The 20,003-nt window shown below is 42.0% G+C and overlaps 1 protein-coding gene across 11 annotated transcripts in view; it reads left to right on the forward strand.

The window, feature by feature from the left end:
* Positions 1 to 20,003, forward strand: part of RBFOX2 (RNA binding fox-1 homolog 2) — a 279,365-nt gene that overhangs the window by 198,500 nt on the left and 60,862 nt on the right. For 4 of the 11 annotated variants that reach the window (XM_075286348.1, XM_075286341.1, XM_075286343.1 and 1 more), the window contains one exon: positions 11,509 to 11,551. The exons of 1 other annotated variant lie outside the window; for it this stretch is intronic. In XM_075286348.1, the coding sequence (XP_075142449.1) occupies positions 11,509 to 11,551 (43 nt within the window). Of the gene's footprint in view, positions 1 to 7,676; positions 7,717 to 11,508; positions 11,708 to 20,003 lie in introns of those variants that run through there. 6 more of the 11 variants (XM_075286342.1, XM_075286349.1, XM_075286344.1 and 3 more) reach the window with 4 other exon arrangements.

The raw sequence follows: 20,003 nt of genomic DNA on the forward strand, positions 1-20,003 counted from the left end.
CGAACCCTTCTTTAGTGATACCATATGTACTCGAGTATAAGCCGAGTTTTTCAGCACAGTTTTTGTGCTGAAAAAGTGCGCCTCTGCTTATACTTTTGTCAATACGGTAATTGAAAATGTCACGTGACTGGTCCACAGTGAAAGACATCTGTGGGAGGACGCTGGAGCAGCGCTGCTGCCAATAGGTGGTTGGTGAGGCAGTGCTGCCTCCAGGACCGCCCCAAGATGTTTCCAGAGCATCTTCTCTGCCTTGGAAACATCTTAATGCTGTGACTGCTAGCACAGGCTTTGGGCCTGTATGGCAACAGGCTGCTACTGCTACCATAAGGCTTCGGGCCTGTATGATAATGCCTCAGCACAGGCTTTGGGCCTCTTTGGCAACAGGCTGCTACTGCTACCATAAGGCTTTGGGCCTATATGATAATGACAAGGATGACAAAAACAGAAACCTTGCGTGGAGGAAACCAGAAAAACCATGTGAAAGGAAGGAAAGAAATTAGTCCTCTTGATTCCATGCAGCTTAGAACAATGGAGTGGTTCCCACTGTTTGACAATCTGGGAAATATGTTTCATCACTGCCTGGCAAAGCTGAATACATGCAGTTTTCTCTGGTAATGCAGTAATATGTACTGCTTATGATATACCTAATAAATCCCCTTACTTGTCATGCCATAGCTTGATTTGCCTTTTAGGGTTCTGGGAAGCTGGATAACATAGCATGTGCAGTTATACTGAGTACTATACTAGATCTGGTTAGATGTGTTTTTTAGATGTGTGAGTTGTAGGAAAACTGGGTGGTATACCAGAATAATACTGTAATAGGGACTGCATAGTATAGTAAAATATAAAATATCCCTCACAGCTCCATACATTTTTAGTAGAATTTCCTTCTCTAGCTTCAACACATCCTAAGCAATCAGTGCAGTTTTGCTGTCTGCTTTCCTATTTAGGCTTAACAATTTCGGGTAGGGGCAGTTGAAAGTGGAAAGGGGCATTACTCAGCACTCTTATCAGAGTTTGATAGACTCACACCAACTGTGTGTTCCTGCCTTACTAAACCCACTTGAGAACAGAGCCTAAATAAATATTGGACATTAAAACTAATTGATACCCATTTGTAGGTATGCAGTTAAGCAAGCAATCCACTTTTTACCTGCTGACTATCTGCACTGCTGACTCAGATATCAGCACCCTTAAATTCTTTTTTTTCTGAATTCCTGACTAGCACAAAAAGGCCAATATTATACTATAGAGCTGTGTTGGTGAACCTATGGTTCGCGTGCCAGAGGAGGCACTCAAAGCCCCCTCTGTTGGCACATGCATCGGCTCCCTGATCGCTCATGAACGGGGAATACGGTACAGGACTCCCTCATGGTGAGCAATCATGTCTTTCATTTCAGCTGTATGTGCAATTGTATGTGATCTCTGCCCTGAAGCAGGTGCAATGACTTAAGTCTGGAGCGCCTGCAGTCAGAAGGAGCATAGTGTCTGGGTGCCACTAACTAGTGTATTGTACAGTGTGGGGAATAGAGATGAGCGAACACTAAAATGTTCGAGGTTCGAAATTCGATTCGAACAGCCGCTCACTGTTCGAGTGTTCGAATGGGTTTCGAACCCCATTATAGTCTATGGGGAACATAAACTCGTTAAGGGGGAAACCCAAATTCGTGTCTGGAGGGTCACCAAGTCCACTATGACACCCCAGGAAATGATACCAACACCCTGGAATGACACTGGGACAGCAGGGGAAGCATGTCTGGGGGCATAAAAGTCACTTTATTTCATGGAAATCCCTGTCAGTTTGCGATTTTCGCAAGCTAACTTTTCCCCATAGAAATGCATTGGCCAGTGCTGATTGGCCAGAGTACGGAACTCGACCAATCAGCGCTGGCTCTGCTGGAGGAGGCGGAGTCTAAGATAGCTCCACACCAGTCTCCATTCAGGTCCGACCTTAGACTCCGCCTCCTCCGGCAGAGCCAGCGCTGATTGGCCGAAGGCTGGCCAATGCATTCCTATGCGAATGCAGACTTAGCAGTGCTGAGTCAGTTTTGCTCAACTACACATCTGATGCACACTCGGCACTGCTACATCAGATGTAGCAATCTGATGTAGCAGAGCCGAGGGTGCACTAGAACCCCTGTGCAAACTCAGTTCACGCTAATAGAATGCATTGGCCAGCGCTGATTGGCCAATGCATTCTATTAGCCCGATGAAGTAGAGCTGAATGTGTGTGCTAAGCACACACATTCAGCACTGCTTCATCAAGCCAATACAATGCATTAGCCAGTGCTGATTGGCCAGAGTACGGAATTCGGCCAATCAGCGCTGGCCAATGCATTCTATTAGCCCGATGAAGTAGAGCTGAATGTGTGTGCTAAGCACACACATTCAGCACTGCTTCATCAAGCCAATACAATGCATTAGCCAGTGCTGATTGGCCAGAGTACGGAATTCGGCCAATCAGCGCTGGCTCTGCTGGAGGAGGCGGAGTCTAAGGTCGCTCCACACCAGTCTCCATTCAGGTCCGACCTTAGACTCCGCCTCCTCCGGCAGAGCCAGCGCTGATTGGCCGAAGGCTGGCCAATGCATTCCTATGCGAATGCAGACTTAGCAGTGCTGAGTCAGTTTTGCTCAACTACACATCTGATGCACACTCGGCACTGCTACATCAGATGTAGCAATCTGATGTAGCAGAGCCGAGGGTGCACTAGAACCCCTGTGCAAACTCAGTTCACGCTAATAGAATGCATTGGCCAGCGCTGATTGGCCAATGCATTCTATTAGCCCGATGAAGTAGAGCTGAATGTGTGTGCTAAGCACACACATTCAGCACTGCTTCATCAAGCCAATACAATGCATTAGCCAGTGCTGATTGGCCAGAGTACGGAATTCGGCCAATCAGCGCTGGCCAATGCATTCTATTAGCCCGATGAAGTAGAGCTGAATGTGTGTGCTAAGCACACACATTCAGCTCTACTTCATCGGGCTAATAGAATGCATTGGCCAGCGCTGATTGGCCAGAGTACGGAACTCGACCAATCAGCGCTGGCTCTGCTGGAGGAGGCGGAGTCTAAGGTCGGACCTGAATGGAGACTGGTGTGGAGCGATCTTAGACTCCGCCTCCTCCAGCAGAGCCAGCGCTGATTGGCCGAATTCCGTACTCTGGCCAATCAGCACTGGCTAATGCATTGTATTGGCGTGATGAAGCAGTGCTGAATGTGTGTGCTTAGCACACACATTCAGCTCTACTTCATCGGGCTAATAGAATGCATTGGCCAGCGCTGATTGGCCGAATTCCGTACTCTGGCCAATCAGTGCTGGCCAATGCATTCTATTAGCTTGATGAAGCAGAGTGTGCACAAGGGTTCAAGCGCACCCTCGGCTCTGATGTAGGAGAGCCGAGGGTGCACTTGAACCCTTGTGCACCCTCAGCTCTGCTACATCAGAGCCGAGGGTGCGCTTGAACCCTTGTGCACACTCTGCTTCATCAAGCTAATAGAATGCATTGGCCAGCGCTGATTGGCCAATGTATTCTATTAGCCTGATGAAGTAGAGCTGAATGTGTGTGCTAAGCACACACATTCAGCTCTACTTCATCGGGCTAATAGAATGCATTGGCCAGCGCTGATTGGCCAGAGTACGGAACTCGACCAATCAGCGCTGGCTCTGCTGGAGGAGGCGGAGTCTAAGATCGCTCCACACCAGTCTCCATTCAGGTCCGACCTTAGACTCCGCCTCCTCCAGCAGAGCCAGCGCTGATTGGCCGAATTCCGTACTCTGGCCAATCAGCACTGGCTAATGCATTGTATTGGCTTGATGAAGCAGTGCTGAATGTGTGTGCTTAGCACACACATTCAGCTCTACTTCATCGGGCTAATAGAATGCATTGGCCAATCAGCGCTGGCCAATGCATTCTATTAGCGTGAACTGAGTTTGCACAGGGGTTCTAGTGCACCCTCGGCTCTGCTACATCAGATTGCTACATCTGATGTAGCAGTGCCGAGTGTGCATCAGATGTGTAGTTGAGCAAAACTGACTCAGCACTGCTAAGTATGCATTCGCATAGGAATGCATTGGCCAGCCTTCGGCCAATCAGCGCTGGCTCTGCCGGAGGAGGCGGAGTCTAAGGTCGGACCTGAATGGAGACTGGTGTGGAGCGACCTTAGACTCCGCCTCCTCCAGCAGAGCCAGCGCTGATTGGCCGAATTCCGTACTCTGGCCAATCAGCACTGGCTAATGCATTGTATTGGCTTGATGAAGCAGTGCTGAATGTGTGTGCTTAGCACACACATTCAGCTCTACTTCATCGGGCTAATAGAATGCATTGGCCAATCAGCGCTGGCCAATGCATTCTATTAGCGTGAACTGAGTTTGCACAGGGGTTCTAGTGCACCCTCGGCTCTGCTACATCAGATTGCTACATCTGATGTAGCAGTGCCGAGTGTGCATCAGATGTGTAGTTGAGCAAAACTGACTCAGCACTGCTAAGTCTCTGCATTCGCATAGGAATGCATTGGCCAGCCTTCGGCCAATCAGCGCTGGCTCTGCCGGAGGAGGCGGAGTCTAAGGTCGGACCTGAATGGAGACTGGTGTGGAGCGATCTTAGACTCCGCCTCCTCCAGCAGAGCCAGCGCTGATTGGTCGAGTTCCGTACTCTGGCCAATCAGCGCTGGCCAATGCATTCTATTAGCCCGATGAAGTAGAGCTGAATGTGTGTGCTTAGCACACACATTCAGCTCTACTTCATCAGGCTAATAGAATACATTGGCCAATCAGCGCTGGCCAATGCATTCTATTAGCTTGATGAAGCAGAGTGTGCACAAGGGTTCAAGCGCACCCTCGGCTCTGATGTAGCAGAGCTGAGGGTGCACAAGGGTTCAAGTGCACCCTCGGCTCTCCTACATCAGAGCCGAGGGTGCGCTTGAACCCTTGTGCAGCCTCGGCTCTGCTACATCAGAGCCGAGGGTGCGCTTGAACCCTTGTGCACACTCTGCTTCATCAAGCTAATAGAATGCATTGGCCAGCACTGATTGGCCAGAGTACGGAATTCGGCCAATCAGCGCTGGCCAATGCATCCCTATGGGAAAAAGTTTATCTCACAAAAATCACAATTACACACCCGATAGAGCCCCAAAAAGTTATTTTTAATAACATTCCCCCCTAAATAAAGGTTATCCCTAGCTATCCCTGCCTGTACAGCTATCCCTGTCTCATAGTCACAAAGTTCACATTCTCATATGACCCGGATTTGAAATCCACTATTCGTCTAAAATGGAGGTCACCTGATTTCGGCAGCCAATGACTTTTTCCAATTTTTTTCAATGCCCCCAGTGTCGTAGTTCCTGTCCCACCTCCCCTGCGCTGTTATTGGTGCAAAAAAGGCGCCAGGGAAGGTGGGAGGGGAATCGAATTTTGGCGCACTTTACCACGTGGTGTTCGATTCGATTCGAACATGGCGAACACCCTGATATCCGATCGAACATGTGTTCGATAGAACACTGTTCGCTCATCTCTAGTGGGGAACACTGTGGAGCATATTGTACATTGTGGGGGGCACTTCACTTATATCACACACTATCTGTTTTATAGCAGTCGTGATATTAGTACAGGCTGTACTAATATTGCACTGTCACTATAACGCAGAACCTGTGCAAAGTTTAAAAAACAAAACAAAACATTATTGTTCAAAAGTATACCAAATACAACTTCTACCATTCAGAGCAAAGTTGTTTGTATTGTTGAAAGCGCTGTAAAACCCCATTTACACAACTGTCTAATGCGGGTCCGTAGCTGTCCGCAATTGTAGATCCGCAGAGTATTAAGGTTAAATTGCCGTATTAGCACTTTGCGATAATTTAGTAGCTTTTGGGTTACTGTTTGGGCACTTGGTCTCTAAAAGGTTTATCGCTGCTAAGAGGGTTCCCAAGTGCAGTATTTACCATTTGAACTGCAGCTTCGAGGATTTTTTTTTTTGTCATAAATTTTTATTGAATTTTATAAGAGCTTTGAGGATTTATGTCCATTTGTAGAGTGAGGATAAATTGATTTTCATGTTTGCCATGTGTTTGTTTTGTTTTTTTTCTGCCTGACAAAACTGTGAACCTAATTTCATTGTTCCTTACAATGAGATGTCTTCCAGGGTCACAGGAAAGCTGAGTAACATAGTAGTGCCCGGCAAGTACACAGACCCCATTATAGTCTATGGGGTCTGTGCGCTTTAACTGCACGGCCTGAGGTTATGGGGGGAGGGAGGGGATTTGTATACAATTATTTACATACACCTTAGCCATATTCATTAAAACTCAGTTTACACCGTTACTGATATTAATTTGTCATTGCGCTTGTATTCCATCCGGAGGGGTCCTCATGCGGACTCCTTGCAACTAAATACATAAGCTAGTATGAACCGACCCTTTACATTACTTGCAAAGTTGATTCTGGCCAATGCTATCCACACATTACAGAAAAAAAAACTCTTATATAGAAAACACCAACTTTTCCATAGGTATTGCTGCTGGTCTTTCTATCACGGTCTTTTCTATGGTTTTTTTTTTCCTTTGTCTTTTTTTTGCAAACCAGAAGGTAAATCTGTATCAAACAGTTTGCTATATAAAAAAAAAAAAAAAAAAAAAAAAAAAAAAAGCAAGGCTTAAGTAAACAGTTTATTAACGGCAAAATTGTAACTTTTTAGTAGCACATTATACCCCACTTTGAGCAGCTATATAAAGTATAGTAAAATCCATAATAAGGTTTTTTGTTTTTTTTTTTAAACCTGTATTAAAAATTTAGGCCTAAAACCAGTTTTATAAAATTGTAAATTCTCGAGCAACAATCTCATGATTCGCTTCAGGAAATCAAGACACATGGACTGGTCAAAATTTGGACCCTTATATCAGTTTTCAGAAATTTTCATAAATCAATAATTAAATAAGTCATTATGTATTGCATTGCAATTAGAATCGTTAACCACTTGTAGGGCTGCACAAATCGGTTGCAAACTGAATATGGTACCATTGATACATCTAACATTTAAAAGTACACCACACCACAAAACCATGCTTTAGATTGAATCGTATTATGGCCATAAATCTGATTCTGATTGCAGGTTTAATGACCCAGACTATCAGCATATACTATAGAATGATGTTGCTGCAAGTTTGGGTCGTTAGATCGATGTTTGGAACAGAAATGTCGCTGTAGTACGGAGTCTGTGTAATATTGACACATTATAGCATTTTAATGCAACCCAGGAGCAAAAATTACTCAATGAATTGAATATTGGTCAGTATAAATACAAATAGCATAGCTTGCCATGCGGAAAGAATTAAATGTCTGTCAAAAGTGTGGGAGCATAACTTTAATTTTACCATGGAATCTTTCTGTAAATACTTTAGTGTATAATTATGCAAAAAGGTCAACATACAGGAGTCTGTTCTATACTAAGCCATTATTGTACTAAATGTTTTAAGTTTTTGTGGGAGTACCATTCACATCAGAGATGCTGTTGATTGTGGTCGGGGTGGGGTTGAAAGGGTTATTCATACATCTCTTGCCTGCTTATGATTTTATATGGCATGATGCATGCAGCTGCTGTTAATAACCGGAATGTGTTTTGTTTTTGTTTTGTTTTTGTTTTATCATTTTATCCCACCCCCTTTCCTGGTGTGATTCTATAGTGTGCTATATCAGGATGGATTTTATGGCACTGAATTATATGTAAGTATGCAAAGAAGAATTTGAAAATGCCAAATACATTTAAATAAAAAAAGAAACAACCCTAAGCTATTTTGCAGTCAATTATAATTCCACCCTGCTTCCCACTTCCCCTTTCCTCTTTGCCCATGCAAGCCAGCCTTAATTCCCATTCATATCATTTTATTTTTGCTTTTAAGCATTTTAGTGTAGTACTTAATGTGTCTTTAAACAGGTTTTGTTTTCTCCCCTCCCCCTGTGTTTTGTAATATCAGTGGAGTGTTGTCTGGGAATGCAGGCATGCTGTTCTTAAACTATGCTCTGGCCGTTGGAATGGTAGACTGGGGGGAAATGGGTGGAAAAAAGGTTGGCGGTGTTGTGGTGGCAGTGAATAATTTTTAATTTGAAAGGTTTTATAATGCATGCAATTGTGTTAGTCGCCTCCCCGCTACCATCAAATGCTCTGGCCCCGACATAACCAGAGTCTCAGTCTTTTAAGTACTTGTTTCCAAGGTAATCCCACTAGGAAACTTAGCTCGGGACTGAGGTTATGGGGGGAGGGAGGGGATTTGTATACAATTATTTACATACACCTTAGCCATATTCATTAAAACTCAGTTTACACCGTTACTGATATTAATTTGTCATATTTCTTCTTTTGGATCAGCTAGGATCACTACTTTATATTTCAAAATTTTGAAATATGAGAACAGAAGTAAAAGAATAATTTTATTCTTTAATACACATCTCTCAATATCACATTACAAGTGATTACAAGTTTACATACACCACGATGCTGTGCTTTTAAGTAGTGTGGTCAATACCAAAAAGTGTTGTCATGTCTTTTAGAAGCATCTTATGGCTTAACTGGCGAAACTTGAGTTAGGTGCCGTTGACAACATGTTTTGATCATTCTCTTATCTGCATCTGTTAGCATACTTAAAACAAACTGATTGCCATCCGCTTAGTCAGTAAAAAAAAAATAAAAATTAAGTGTTCCTTTTCTTTGTAGGACAGGAAAGTGAGGCAACACTTGTCCTACAAAAAAAACTGAACCATTTTTATTATTGGCTCTATGTAAGCTTTTATGAATCTGTTTTCATCCATTATTTGAATCTATAAAACTGATCCTTTGATTGGATGATCAAAACGTGGTGTGTATTTGAGCCCTAGAACTACAGGTGTACCTGTGGCTTTTTTTTTTTCTTCTTTGCATGAGATTATTGAAAAATAAAAAGAAATGAGCCAACATCTCAAAAAGAATTGTGGACTTCCATGAGTCTCCTACATCCTTGAGAGCAAGTTCCAAATGCCAGCAAGGGCCATACAATTCAGTTCAAGGACCTCAAACAACCATGTGACGATGTTAGAGGAAGCTCATGCATAAGTAGGTATATAAACAGTGAAGCCACATAACCTGATAGGCTACCACACAAGGAAGATGCATTGGCTCCAAAACCACCATAAAAAAGCCAGGTTAAAATTTGTATCTACACATGAGAACAAAAATATTTTACTTTTTTAGGAAAATGTCATCCAACTTGATAAAACAAAAATTTTGGTTTGTTCATAGTTATGTATGTAGGGAAAGAGGGAGGCTTGTCAGCTGATGTTCCCACTCCCATTCTTCATGGTGGGAATGGTGTTCATCATATTGTGGGGTCCTTTGCTGCAGGAGAGACTGGAGATGGTATTATGAGGGAAAAAAACAAACTGTTGAGATATTGATGCATGAGGTCAGAAACTCAGGCTTGAAGTTCAAGCTTGGGCACAATGACACTGTCCCCCAATCATGCTTCCATAGTTATGGCTTAGGATCATTGCAAACTGTTGTGGCCAGTGACTAACTGTAGTTGTCTCACTGACATGACCTCACTGCTGTGGCCACTCAGGTAAGTAAAAATGATGCACATTGTTCAGGAGGACTAGAAAAGGAAAATTGCAAACTGTTATCTTTGTTTTCAATTATTTATGGCTAAGGCCTCACATAGGGAACCTGAGCAAAAATGCGTTGTGGGATAAACCGCAGTGGCAACGCATCGTGGTTTTTCCTGCAGCACTTTTCACAGAGAGCCTGCAGAGGTTTCCTCTGCAGACGTTCTGCTGCCATTATACCTACAGGGAAACAGCCGGCATTTCCACAGGTATAAATGACATACTGTGATTTCCAAAACCACAACTGTTTTGGAAATCGCAGTGTGTCCGCTGCATGTATTTTTCTGCAAGGTGCAGATTGGAGTTGCTAGAATTCCATACACCTTGCAGTAACTGGAAAACTCTGCATTTTTGGGTTTTTCTGCGCAGTTTACGCCATATGTGGTCCCCGGCTTAAAGGAGAAATACCACAAAACAGTTATCTTGTGTCCGTGGGATAAGTGGATGTGTCCCTGCTTTTAATCACTTCAAGGGGAGCATCAGAGAGATAGTCGTGTTATACGTCAGGAGTGCATCAGCATCCACGAGGTATTTGCAATCGCTACCCTCTTCTCAGAATCTGTGCAGTCGGATCCCCACTGATGAGCTCTTTATCTTATGCAGAAATGCTTCATGGCTTAACCCCTTTTAAGGACTACACAGAGCTCCAACCAATACATTTTCTATGGGATTAAGGTCAAACTGAAAAACATACAAGGATGACTTCAAATATTGACTATTATAGCAGTTTTCTTTAGAAGGAATGTGATAAGTTTGTGGAAGGCTACCCAAAATGTCAACCGAACTCAAACAATTAAAAAGATTTCCAGGACTTGCGTATTGATGACCTCATGACTTTTTAATATCCTTAAGGGTCATCAAAATATGATTGGTAAAGGTTTGACATCTGGGACCCTCACAGATCAGCTGATTGAAGAGGCTGCAGTATTTGAGTGTCTCTTTACAGAAGACGTATTTACCATTGAATCGCAACTCTTCATTCCTCTGAATTGGAAGGAACTCCTGTTGTACTATGTAATTTGTGCAGCACTGGAAAGAAGCAATAGTGCTCCTGAGAATCATGGCTTTTTTTAAAACTTTTTTTAGATAGATGATCTGTAAAGGTCCTTGGTGTCTGACCCCCATGTTGATTACATATTGATAACGTCTCCTAGGGATAGGTCATTAATATGCAAACTCCAGAAATCCCATTTGAAAACTGTGCTACCAATTACAAACTCCGTGTATGTAAACTGAGTCACTGGGAATGTGATAGAAGTAAAAGCTGTAATAAATGGTCTGAAATTTCATATTCCTTGACAAATGATAGTGATCCTAACTGGCTGAAAACTGGGAATGTGTCCATATTAAATGTCAAGATTTTTGAAAACTGAGGTTTTATGAATGTTGCTAAGATGTATATTGTGTTTATAATATATACATACACAAACACATGCAAAGTCCCAGCTTCTATTATTGCGACCCCCTCCCCCGAACTGTTTTGTATTCTCATACTTACTACTTTTTTTTTTTTTTTAATATAATCTAGTTTCCTTTGCATTTGTGTGCTTCTCCCCTCTTTGCCATACTTTGTTCCTCTCACCATCTTTGCCTACATTCCTAGCCTTCCTAACTTGTTTTGTTTCCCTAGTGGTTGGAAAGGGGTTTACAAGTGCTAACGCACAATTTCATCATTCTTCTATTTACTATCTAGTGCTGCAGGCTGGCTTGCTCCTTCGTACTCATTCAGGAGTATGTGGGCTATTGAGTAAATGGGAAGAGGGCAGGGTTTCACTTTCACTTTCTTTCCACAGGAGTCTTATGTTCATCATTTTCACCATGTTTATATTTTAGCGCTTTTCTTTCTGTCAGGGTTTCAATATTGTTTTTGTTCTGTTATAGACTAGTCTTACAGGAACCAATCTTAAACCCTAAACTACCTCAGGTAGGCGCCCTCCCACTTGGACTTCCTCCCCGTTTTCGCCAACCAATCAGAGTGCAGATTGCTGTGAGCCAAGATTTAAATTACTAACTCTTAATTAACGCCTTGTTGGAGAAGGGAACAGAGCCTTTGAAATCTTAAGCATAGCAAAGTTATGCGTAGAAGTAACATTTGCAAAATGAACAGAAGTATTAAAATTTACATGCTTTAAAATTTGAAGGAGGCTTTTAGAACCATGATCAACTTTGGTCATCGTCAGTGTCTGGAAAGGAGTTTTGCTACAAAATGTGTTTTTTTTTAAAGTATCACTGACACCTTGAATTCCATAACTCTATAAGAAACCATGCAGAGCCGATTGCTTTTTTGCAATGTATATGTTTTTTGGGTTTTTTTGCTTCTCATACCTTGCCAAGTCCATTTTTATGGTTTTCCAGGTCTTGTGCTGTCACCAGAACTCTGCATATTACCCAGTCCTGCATATAGGTTAGGGTAACCTGTATAAAATGGTTTTCTGCTTGTGAATTAATGCCTTCCTTAAAACTTACCACTGGTTTTCTCAATATACAAATAAGCACCTTGCAGCCGCTAGGGCATTACCACTTAACTCTTTGGAGCAATGGCAAGACCCTCATTGCCATTTTGCAAATTCACAAAAAAAAGTGATACCTTGGCAACAGATTCATAAGAAGGAATTCTTGCGTAGGTTAATGTTACATACATCCAGGCTGGGTTCTGGTGATGCTCCCTTTTATAATGCCCTATTTTCCCAAGAATTGGGAATTACCAATCCTAGGAATGATTGTTCAGAATATTGGCCATGTCCAATGTGCAAATGATTGCTAAACAAGCACGTGCTTGTTTCAAAGGGCCATTTGACTGCATTAGGTAGGTGCATGCATGTATGCATGGGTTTTAAGTTATTATTCATCAAAATAATGTAACAGTATTGTTATAGATTTCAATCACAGTGTGTATTGATGGTTTGAACTTTCTCCTTACTCAGTGTCGTCGTCCCCATCACCACCACACACACACACACACACACACACACACACACACACACACACACACACACACACTGTGGGGAAAATGGAAATCTTATTTGTGACTAAATGGGAAAAGTCCCACCTGTTCCTTTCATTCACCAGGTCCAATATTGCATACTGCATGGCCACTGTACTTATTGTGTTCTGTGTACGCAAGTAGAAAAGTTTAAAGGGGCTCTATCACTGACAAAACATGTTTTGAGCTAATCAAATGCCTGATTAGCCTTTAAAAAGGCTATTCAGGTGCTGCCCTCAGTTTTTCCAAAGACCCCCCCAGTTTTTCGTAAAAATCAGTAAAACTGATATGCTAACAATGCTCACCGAGCACCCTGGGCGTTCCCCAGAGCCAGTGAGCACCCTCCTGCGTCATACCTCTTTCACGCTTCTTCGTGGCTTATGCTCCATTATGCCCTCCTCCTCCCACACTTGCTGTAAACGCCTCCATCATCTGTGTGCATGCACAGTAATGCTCCTGCACATGCCCGGTCGCAATTTTCTTGTAACTCTCTATAGAACAGCATACTGGGTAGTATGCGGAATTCTATAGGTTAGCTATAGATAGCATATGATTAGCTCAAACACGTTTTGTCAATGATAGTCCCTTTAAGAGGATGCTCTAGTTTAAAAAAAAAAAAAAAAAAAAGCAGATGCTTTAAACCTGTGTACATCAGTTTGGAATCTACCTTCCAGGCTAAAGCTAAAAGTGATGGATGGTTTGGACTGTGGACTAGTAGGGTAGAATGGCAATCCAGGGCTTATGTTTTAACTCATAGTCTATTGAAATTTGAGCCACTATCCCTTGTCGTCTTGTCATTGGTTCATTCTGTAATAGAGAAGGATATATGTTTTCGACTACTTCAGACTAGACATTGTAGCTAAATTGTGGTCCCAGATGACACTTTTGCTGTGAAGGTTTGTGTATGCTTTATTGAATAAACCAAAAAATATGATTGTGTATAGTTAAAGGATAACTGTCAGGTCTTTTATGAACCAGTGTTTGTTACCCAAATAGCCCACTGCCAATTCTGTCCATGAACAGAATAAAAAAAAAGATGGCCTGAGTTTGAGTAATACACTTCAGGCTTCAGTGCTCTTTCATTGGACATAAGCTTCAGTGTAGAGCTGAGACTCCAAATATAAAGATTGACTGACTTTTTTTTTTCCCATATCAGCCACCAGTGGTGTTAGGGGTAGGCTATTTGGGACATTCAGCCACTGTTCTATAGGGACCTGTGAGTTGTCTTATTGCCCCAAATAGCCATGACAAAATCCTTGTAAATCATTGCAATTTCAACTCTAGTACAACCCCTGGCAAAAATTATGGAATCACCAGTTCCTGAGGATGTTCCTTCAGTTGTTTTAATTTTGTAGAAAAAAAGCAGATCAAAATCATGAAAAAAAAAAATCTAAAGGCATTTTATATGGCAACTTTCTGGCTTTAAGAAACAATAAAAGAAATCAAGAAAAATAATTGTAGTAGCCAGTAACAGTTACATTTTTACAACAAGCACAGGGAATAAATTATGGAATCAGTCAATTATGAGGAAAAATTTATGGGATCATGAATAACTAACAAATAAACACTCCAACACATCACTAGTACTTTAGTATTCCAAATCGTGGTGAAACATAGAAGGATCTGCGACACTTGTTCAGTAAATTTTAAAATCCAATGATTTTATTCATATTTTCTTCTTTAAAAATTCACAAAAAACACTCCATGTAGATAGAAAAAACACATACGAAAGATGGTCGGACAGGACAATATAAAAACCGCTGTCAGTAACGCATAATAATGGCTGACGCGTTTCGAGACCAACCTGGTCTCTTAATCATAGCTCTTGTGCGCATATTGCACAAGAGCTATGATTAAGAGACCAGGTTGGTCTCGAAACGCGTCAGCCATTATTATGCGTTACTGACAGCGGTTTTTATATTGTCCTGTCCGACCATCTTTTGTATGTGTTTTTTCTATCTACATGGAGTGTTTTTTGTGAATTTTTAAAGAAGAAAATATGAATAAAATCATTGGATTTTAAAATTTACTGAACAAGTGTCGCAGATCCTTCTATGTTTCACCACGATTTGGAATACTAATCTTTTGGATCCTCAGTCCCGGAGGCGTTTCGGATGGTGCACCTTGTTCATCAGGAAAGGGTGAGCGATATTGGACTTTTCTTTTTTTTGATATTGAAAATCACTAGTACTTTGTTGCACCACCTCTGGCTTTTATAACTGCTTGCAGTCTCTGTGTGGCATTGACTTCATGAGTGATAAACAGTACTCTTCAATCTGGCTCCAGCGTTCTCTCATTGCTGTTGCCAGATCAGCTTTGCAGGTTGGAGCCTTGTCATGGACCATTTTCTTTTTCATGGACCATTTTCTATCAGCCGGATTGACCGGGAAAGTAAATACGGAAAAGGAGGAGGCAAGGATCCGCGCTCAAATGGTCATGTAGGAGGAACGAAAGCCAATCGACAGATGGAGTTAGGTCGATTTTTTTAATGATATCGGGTACAGATACCCGATATCATTAAAAATCGACCTAACTCCATCTGTCGATTGGCTTTCATTCCTCCTACATGACCATTTAAGAACGGATCCTTGCCTCCTCCTTTTCCGTACTGGCTTTAGTTAGACTGCAAGAATATAATCAGTGAAAGAATTAAACAAAGTTCACAATAGCATTTGGGTCTTCATTCTTCGGGCCCACTTTGGGGGGGGGGGGGGGAGAGAGATGGAGTCTCGTACTGTGACTCAAACGCTATTGTGAATCTAGTGTTTAATTTTTTTTTTTTTTTTTTTTTCCTTTGAAATAACGGCTGAATAGAATACTGCTAGATGTTGACACATGTTCTTTAGTTGTGATGGATATATTGCAGTATGATTGGATACATAGTCATGTGACTAAAAATATGTACATATTTTCGAGCAAAAGTGCTACTTTTATCCATGTACAGGAAGAATCTTAGTGTGTTCATGCATGCATGTCTGTTATCTGTTTTGTCTTCTGTATTTGTATTAAATGAGTTATTCAATTAAATATTCTCCCTAGCGATGGACCAACGGTAGTGCAAATCTGTGATATGGATGCAATATTAATAAACTTATTGCTGCAGTATGATCAGAATGAATGGCCAGGATCACAGTACGCTATGGTCTTGGCTAGTTAATCCCTCGACCAGTTCAAATTGTGGCATCTAATGTCTATGAAATCCTGCAGGTGATCCTGCAATGCATTCATAGGGTGCTGATGGGGTCTCCATGATCGCTGTAGGCTTAGAGGTTGTCTGGGCAAAAAAATTATTTTTAAAATGTGATGGGGAGGGGACAAAAAATTTATCATACTCCTGCCCCCGCTGCTCTTGTCCTCCCAGCTTGGTTCGGCCCTGCTGCTTCGGTGTCTTGAAGTGAAATTCCTCGCTGGTTGACATTCCACATCCCTTCTGTTGAAGCCTATCAGCGGCCTGTGGTGACGTCACTACCTGATGCCAATGTCCTTTGCAAAGGCCTCGTGCACCAGGGACCTCTGCCGGAAGACAACAATGGGCTAGCAGGATTGTACTTTTTTTTTTTTTTTTTCCCCCTCATACCTTCACTGGCCTATATAAAATAAATAATAAATAAATAAAAATTGCCCAGACAACCCCTTTTACGGCCTCAGGGTGTGCCTTGTAATGGAGTCTCTTTGGTGCCTGATTATATTGGATTATATTGCATGTTACATTGCATTAATAGACTTCACTCTTTAAGCTGTATTCACATGACAGTGAAGGGCTATTCACAGGTCAGTGTGTGTGTGTGTATGTATATATATATATATATATATATATATATATATATATATATATATATATATATATATATTCTCTCCTGCTAACATTATAAAGGTGAAAGTATGTGTTTGGATGTTTGTGGGTTCGTGTGTTTGGATGTTTGTTCCTCAATCACAGCCTAAGGGCCCCTTCACACGGAGGATACGCTGGCTGATTTTAAACGTGTAAACATTCCGAATCAGCAGCGTTTAAAACAGGTCCCATTGCTTTCTATGGGAGTCGGCATATGTGTGCTCCCCATAGAAATGAATGGGCTGCTTTTTCCTATTCATTTCTATGGGGAGCGCGAGTATGCTGGCTCCCATAGAAAGCAATGAGACCTGTTTTAAACGCTGCTGATTCGGAATGTTTACACGTTCAAAATCAGCCAGCGTATCATCCGTGTGAAGGGGCCCAAACGGCTGAATGGATTTTGTTGAAATTTCACACACACAGACATATTGCCCAGGAAGGAAGGATAGGCTACTTAAAATGTGGGTCACTCACCCCAAATCGCTACCGTGACCCTCCAAAGAACCCTCTGGCTCTGCTGTAGAAGCTGGCATTCCGACAGCGCTGGTCTGTCCACACACCTCCTATTGGTGCATGGCTGGGTGTGGGCGGGCTATACAGCCAGGGCTACGGCACCATACGTTAGGGGTTGAATGTGGGTGTGCTGATTGAGCAGGGAAACAGTGAGGAAGATGGCGGCATCCCACATGGTCCCGGCGCCGCAGCTAACCCAGGCCGCATACACACGGTCACTTCGCAGACAGGTAAAGAGGAGCGCACATGCCGGCGGCTGGTGCACCAGACACACCACATAACTGGTCACTGCAGCGGATACAGGGCGATGGTGGTGGTGGGGGGGTTCCCCCAGGGAACAACCACTTTCACCCTCAACACATTTCCTCCATCGGCGCAGCCATGTCCCCTCTCCACGCCAGCACCTGGAGGACTCTCCGGGGCCAGCGTCGGGTTGCTATTACAGCCGGGAGCCTTGCGCGAGGAGGAGGTGTGGGGGTGCTTTGCTGGTGACACTGTTGGGGATTTATTCAAAATTGAAGGCATACTGAATCAACATGGCTACCACACCATCTTGCAGTGGCATGCTATTCTATTCGGTTTGCATTTAGTTGGACCATCATTTATTTTTCAACAGGACAATGACCCCAAACACACCTCCAGGCTGTGTAAGGGCTATTTGACCAAGAAAGAGAGTGATGGGGTGCTACCCCAGATTACCTGGCATCCACAGTCACCAAACCTGAACCCAATCAAGATAGTTTAGGGTGAGCTGGACCGCAGAGTGAAGGCAAAAGGGCCAACAAGTGCTAAGCATCTCTCGGAACTTCTTCAAGACTGTTAGAAGGCCATTTTAGGTGACTACTTCTTGAAGCTCATCAACAAAATGCCAAGAGTGTGTGAAGCATTAATCAAAGCAAAAGGTGGCTACTTTGAAGAACCTAGAATATGACACATTTTCAGTTTCACACTTTTTTGTTAAGTATATAATTCCACATATGTTAATTCATAGTTTTGATACCTTCAGTGTGAATCTACAATTTTCATAGTTATGAAAATACAGAAAACTCGTTGAATGAGAAGGTGTGTCCAAACTTTTGGTCTGTACTCTGTATATATGTGTGTATGTATATACATATATATGTGTATATATATGTATATATATATATATATGTCATACACACACACACATACTAGCCTCTGCTCGCGACTTTGTGTTGTCGGCATTACTTTGAATAGGAGCAGTGCCATAGTTGGGGGGGAAAAGGATCCCGATAGGTTATCAGTTGGAAATTTTGATTTGGGACCATAAAACAAGAATGAAAATGCAAAATAAAAAATTCAATTTTTCAAAACAGATTTTCATCCTGTTGTGTGAATAAGCCCTTACAATACAGAAATATTTCAGTATATTATGCATGCAGTCAGGGTTTGGGGGGGGGGGGGGGTTTTGTTTTTTTTTGTAAATGTTGAGAAAAATGTAAAATAAAAAATTGCAACCTTTGTTTAGCAGTTCAGGGTGTTGCCCTTTTGTATCATATCTATTTAGTGACCAACTTTTACAAGAAAATTTTTTTTAAAAAATGCTACCAATAAGAACTACAGAACAACAGTTTAAAAATATAAGCTTTAGCAATGCACTCAATAGAAAAGTAAGTTATAAATCACAGAATATTGCAACATATTGCCTTCTCTGTGTAAAAGTAGTAATTGCTGGGTCTTTGTGTTCCCCAAGAGAGCTTAATTTCTAAGTACCCTAAAGTGGTGTACCTACCATGTAGGTAGACCATGTAGCTGTTGATCATATTCTACCATTCCTACACAAATTTTCAACCATCACTTTTGAGGCACACAGTGTTAGGGGGGGGGTTTTTTGTGTTGTTTTTTTTTTCTTTTTATAACACCCATTGACTTCAGTGGTATCCATATTAATTCCTATGCCTTAAAATTGTCACTTCTCGTGTCTGTGCCATGCTGGGCTCTTGAAATGAGGGCAGAAATGGTAGGGGAACCATATGATATCATTGTATGTTGCTAGTAACCTATATGCAAAATGGTGGCATTGAACATTGCAGCTCATCCAGGAAGATTCCTGCTTCTTACATCTATGTCCTTGTCATATTCAGGATTACATTTAGTCAGTAAGAAAAATGGTCCGATTTTAAAATGCGAGTTCAACAAATAAGAAAAAAAGTGCCTAAAGTGACTTAAGTCACAACGGAACATTAGTCCTTAATGGAGTTAAAGGGGCTCTATCATTGGGAAAAGTAATTTTTAGCTAAGCACATACTTGCATAGCCTTTAGAAAGCCTATTTCACACATACCTTTTATATGTAAATTGCCTCAGTAGTTTTTGAATAAGTCTGATTTTTATTCATATGCTAATTAGCCTTCCCTGTGCACCCGGGCTGTGTCTGTGTGCACCCTCTCTGCTATTCTCTGTGTACGTACAGCAGAGGCTGCTGTGCTGATGACTCATCTCTCTGGTCTCACACACATAGAGAATAGCAGACGGTGATCAGACTCTTCCAAAGTGTACAGAGAAGGCTAATTAGCATACGAATAAAAACTGACTTATTCAAAAACTACTCAGGCAATTTACATACAAAAGGTATGTGTTATAAACTGATTCTATCATTAGAATAACCTTTTTAAACTAAATATACATAGGGAATAGCCTTAAGAAAGGCTTTCTTGCCACCGTTCCTGAGAAATATCATCTTCCTTATGTAAATAAGTTTTCTCAAAAGCACTGGGGGCATCCCCAGTGATGCCTCTGTAGTCTTATCCACCTCCGCCTCTTCTCTCACGCTCCTGTCGTGTTTTTGGTCCAAAAGCGCAACTGCATATGTCCATTGGCCATTTTCCTTTGGCCTCTTCTGTTCAGACACAGGAAAATGGCAGACGGACAAGCACAGTAGGCACTTTTGGACCAAGATGTGATGGGAGTGCAAGAGAAGAAGACAGAAGCGTCACTGGATAGTTCTCAAGCACCACTGGGATCGCTGTTTGAGCACAGGGGACACCCCCTGTGCTGTGAGAAAACTCATTTACACAAGGAAGAAAGA

Source organism: Leptodactylus fuscus, chromosome 9 (assembly GCF_031893055.1).
Source record: "Leptodactylus fuscus isolate aLepFus1 chromosome 9, aLepFus1.hap2, whole genome shotgun sequence".
In the NCBI taxonomy this organism is placed as follows: domain Eukaryota; kingdom Metazoa; phylum Chordata; class Amphibia; order Anura; family Leptodactylidae; genus Leptodactylus; species Leptodactylus fuscus.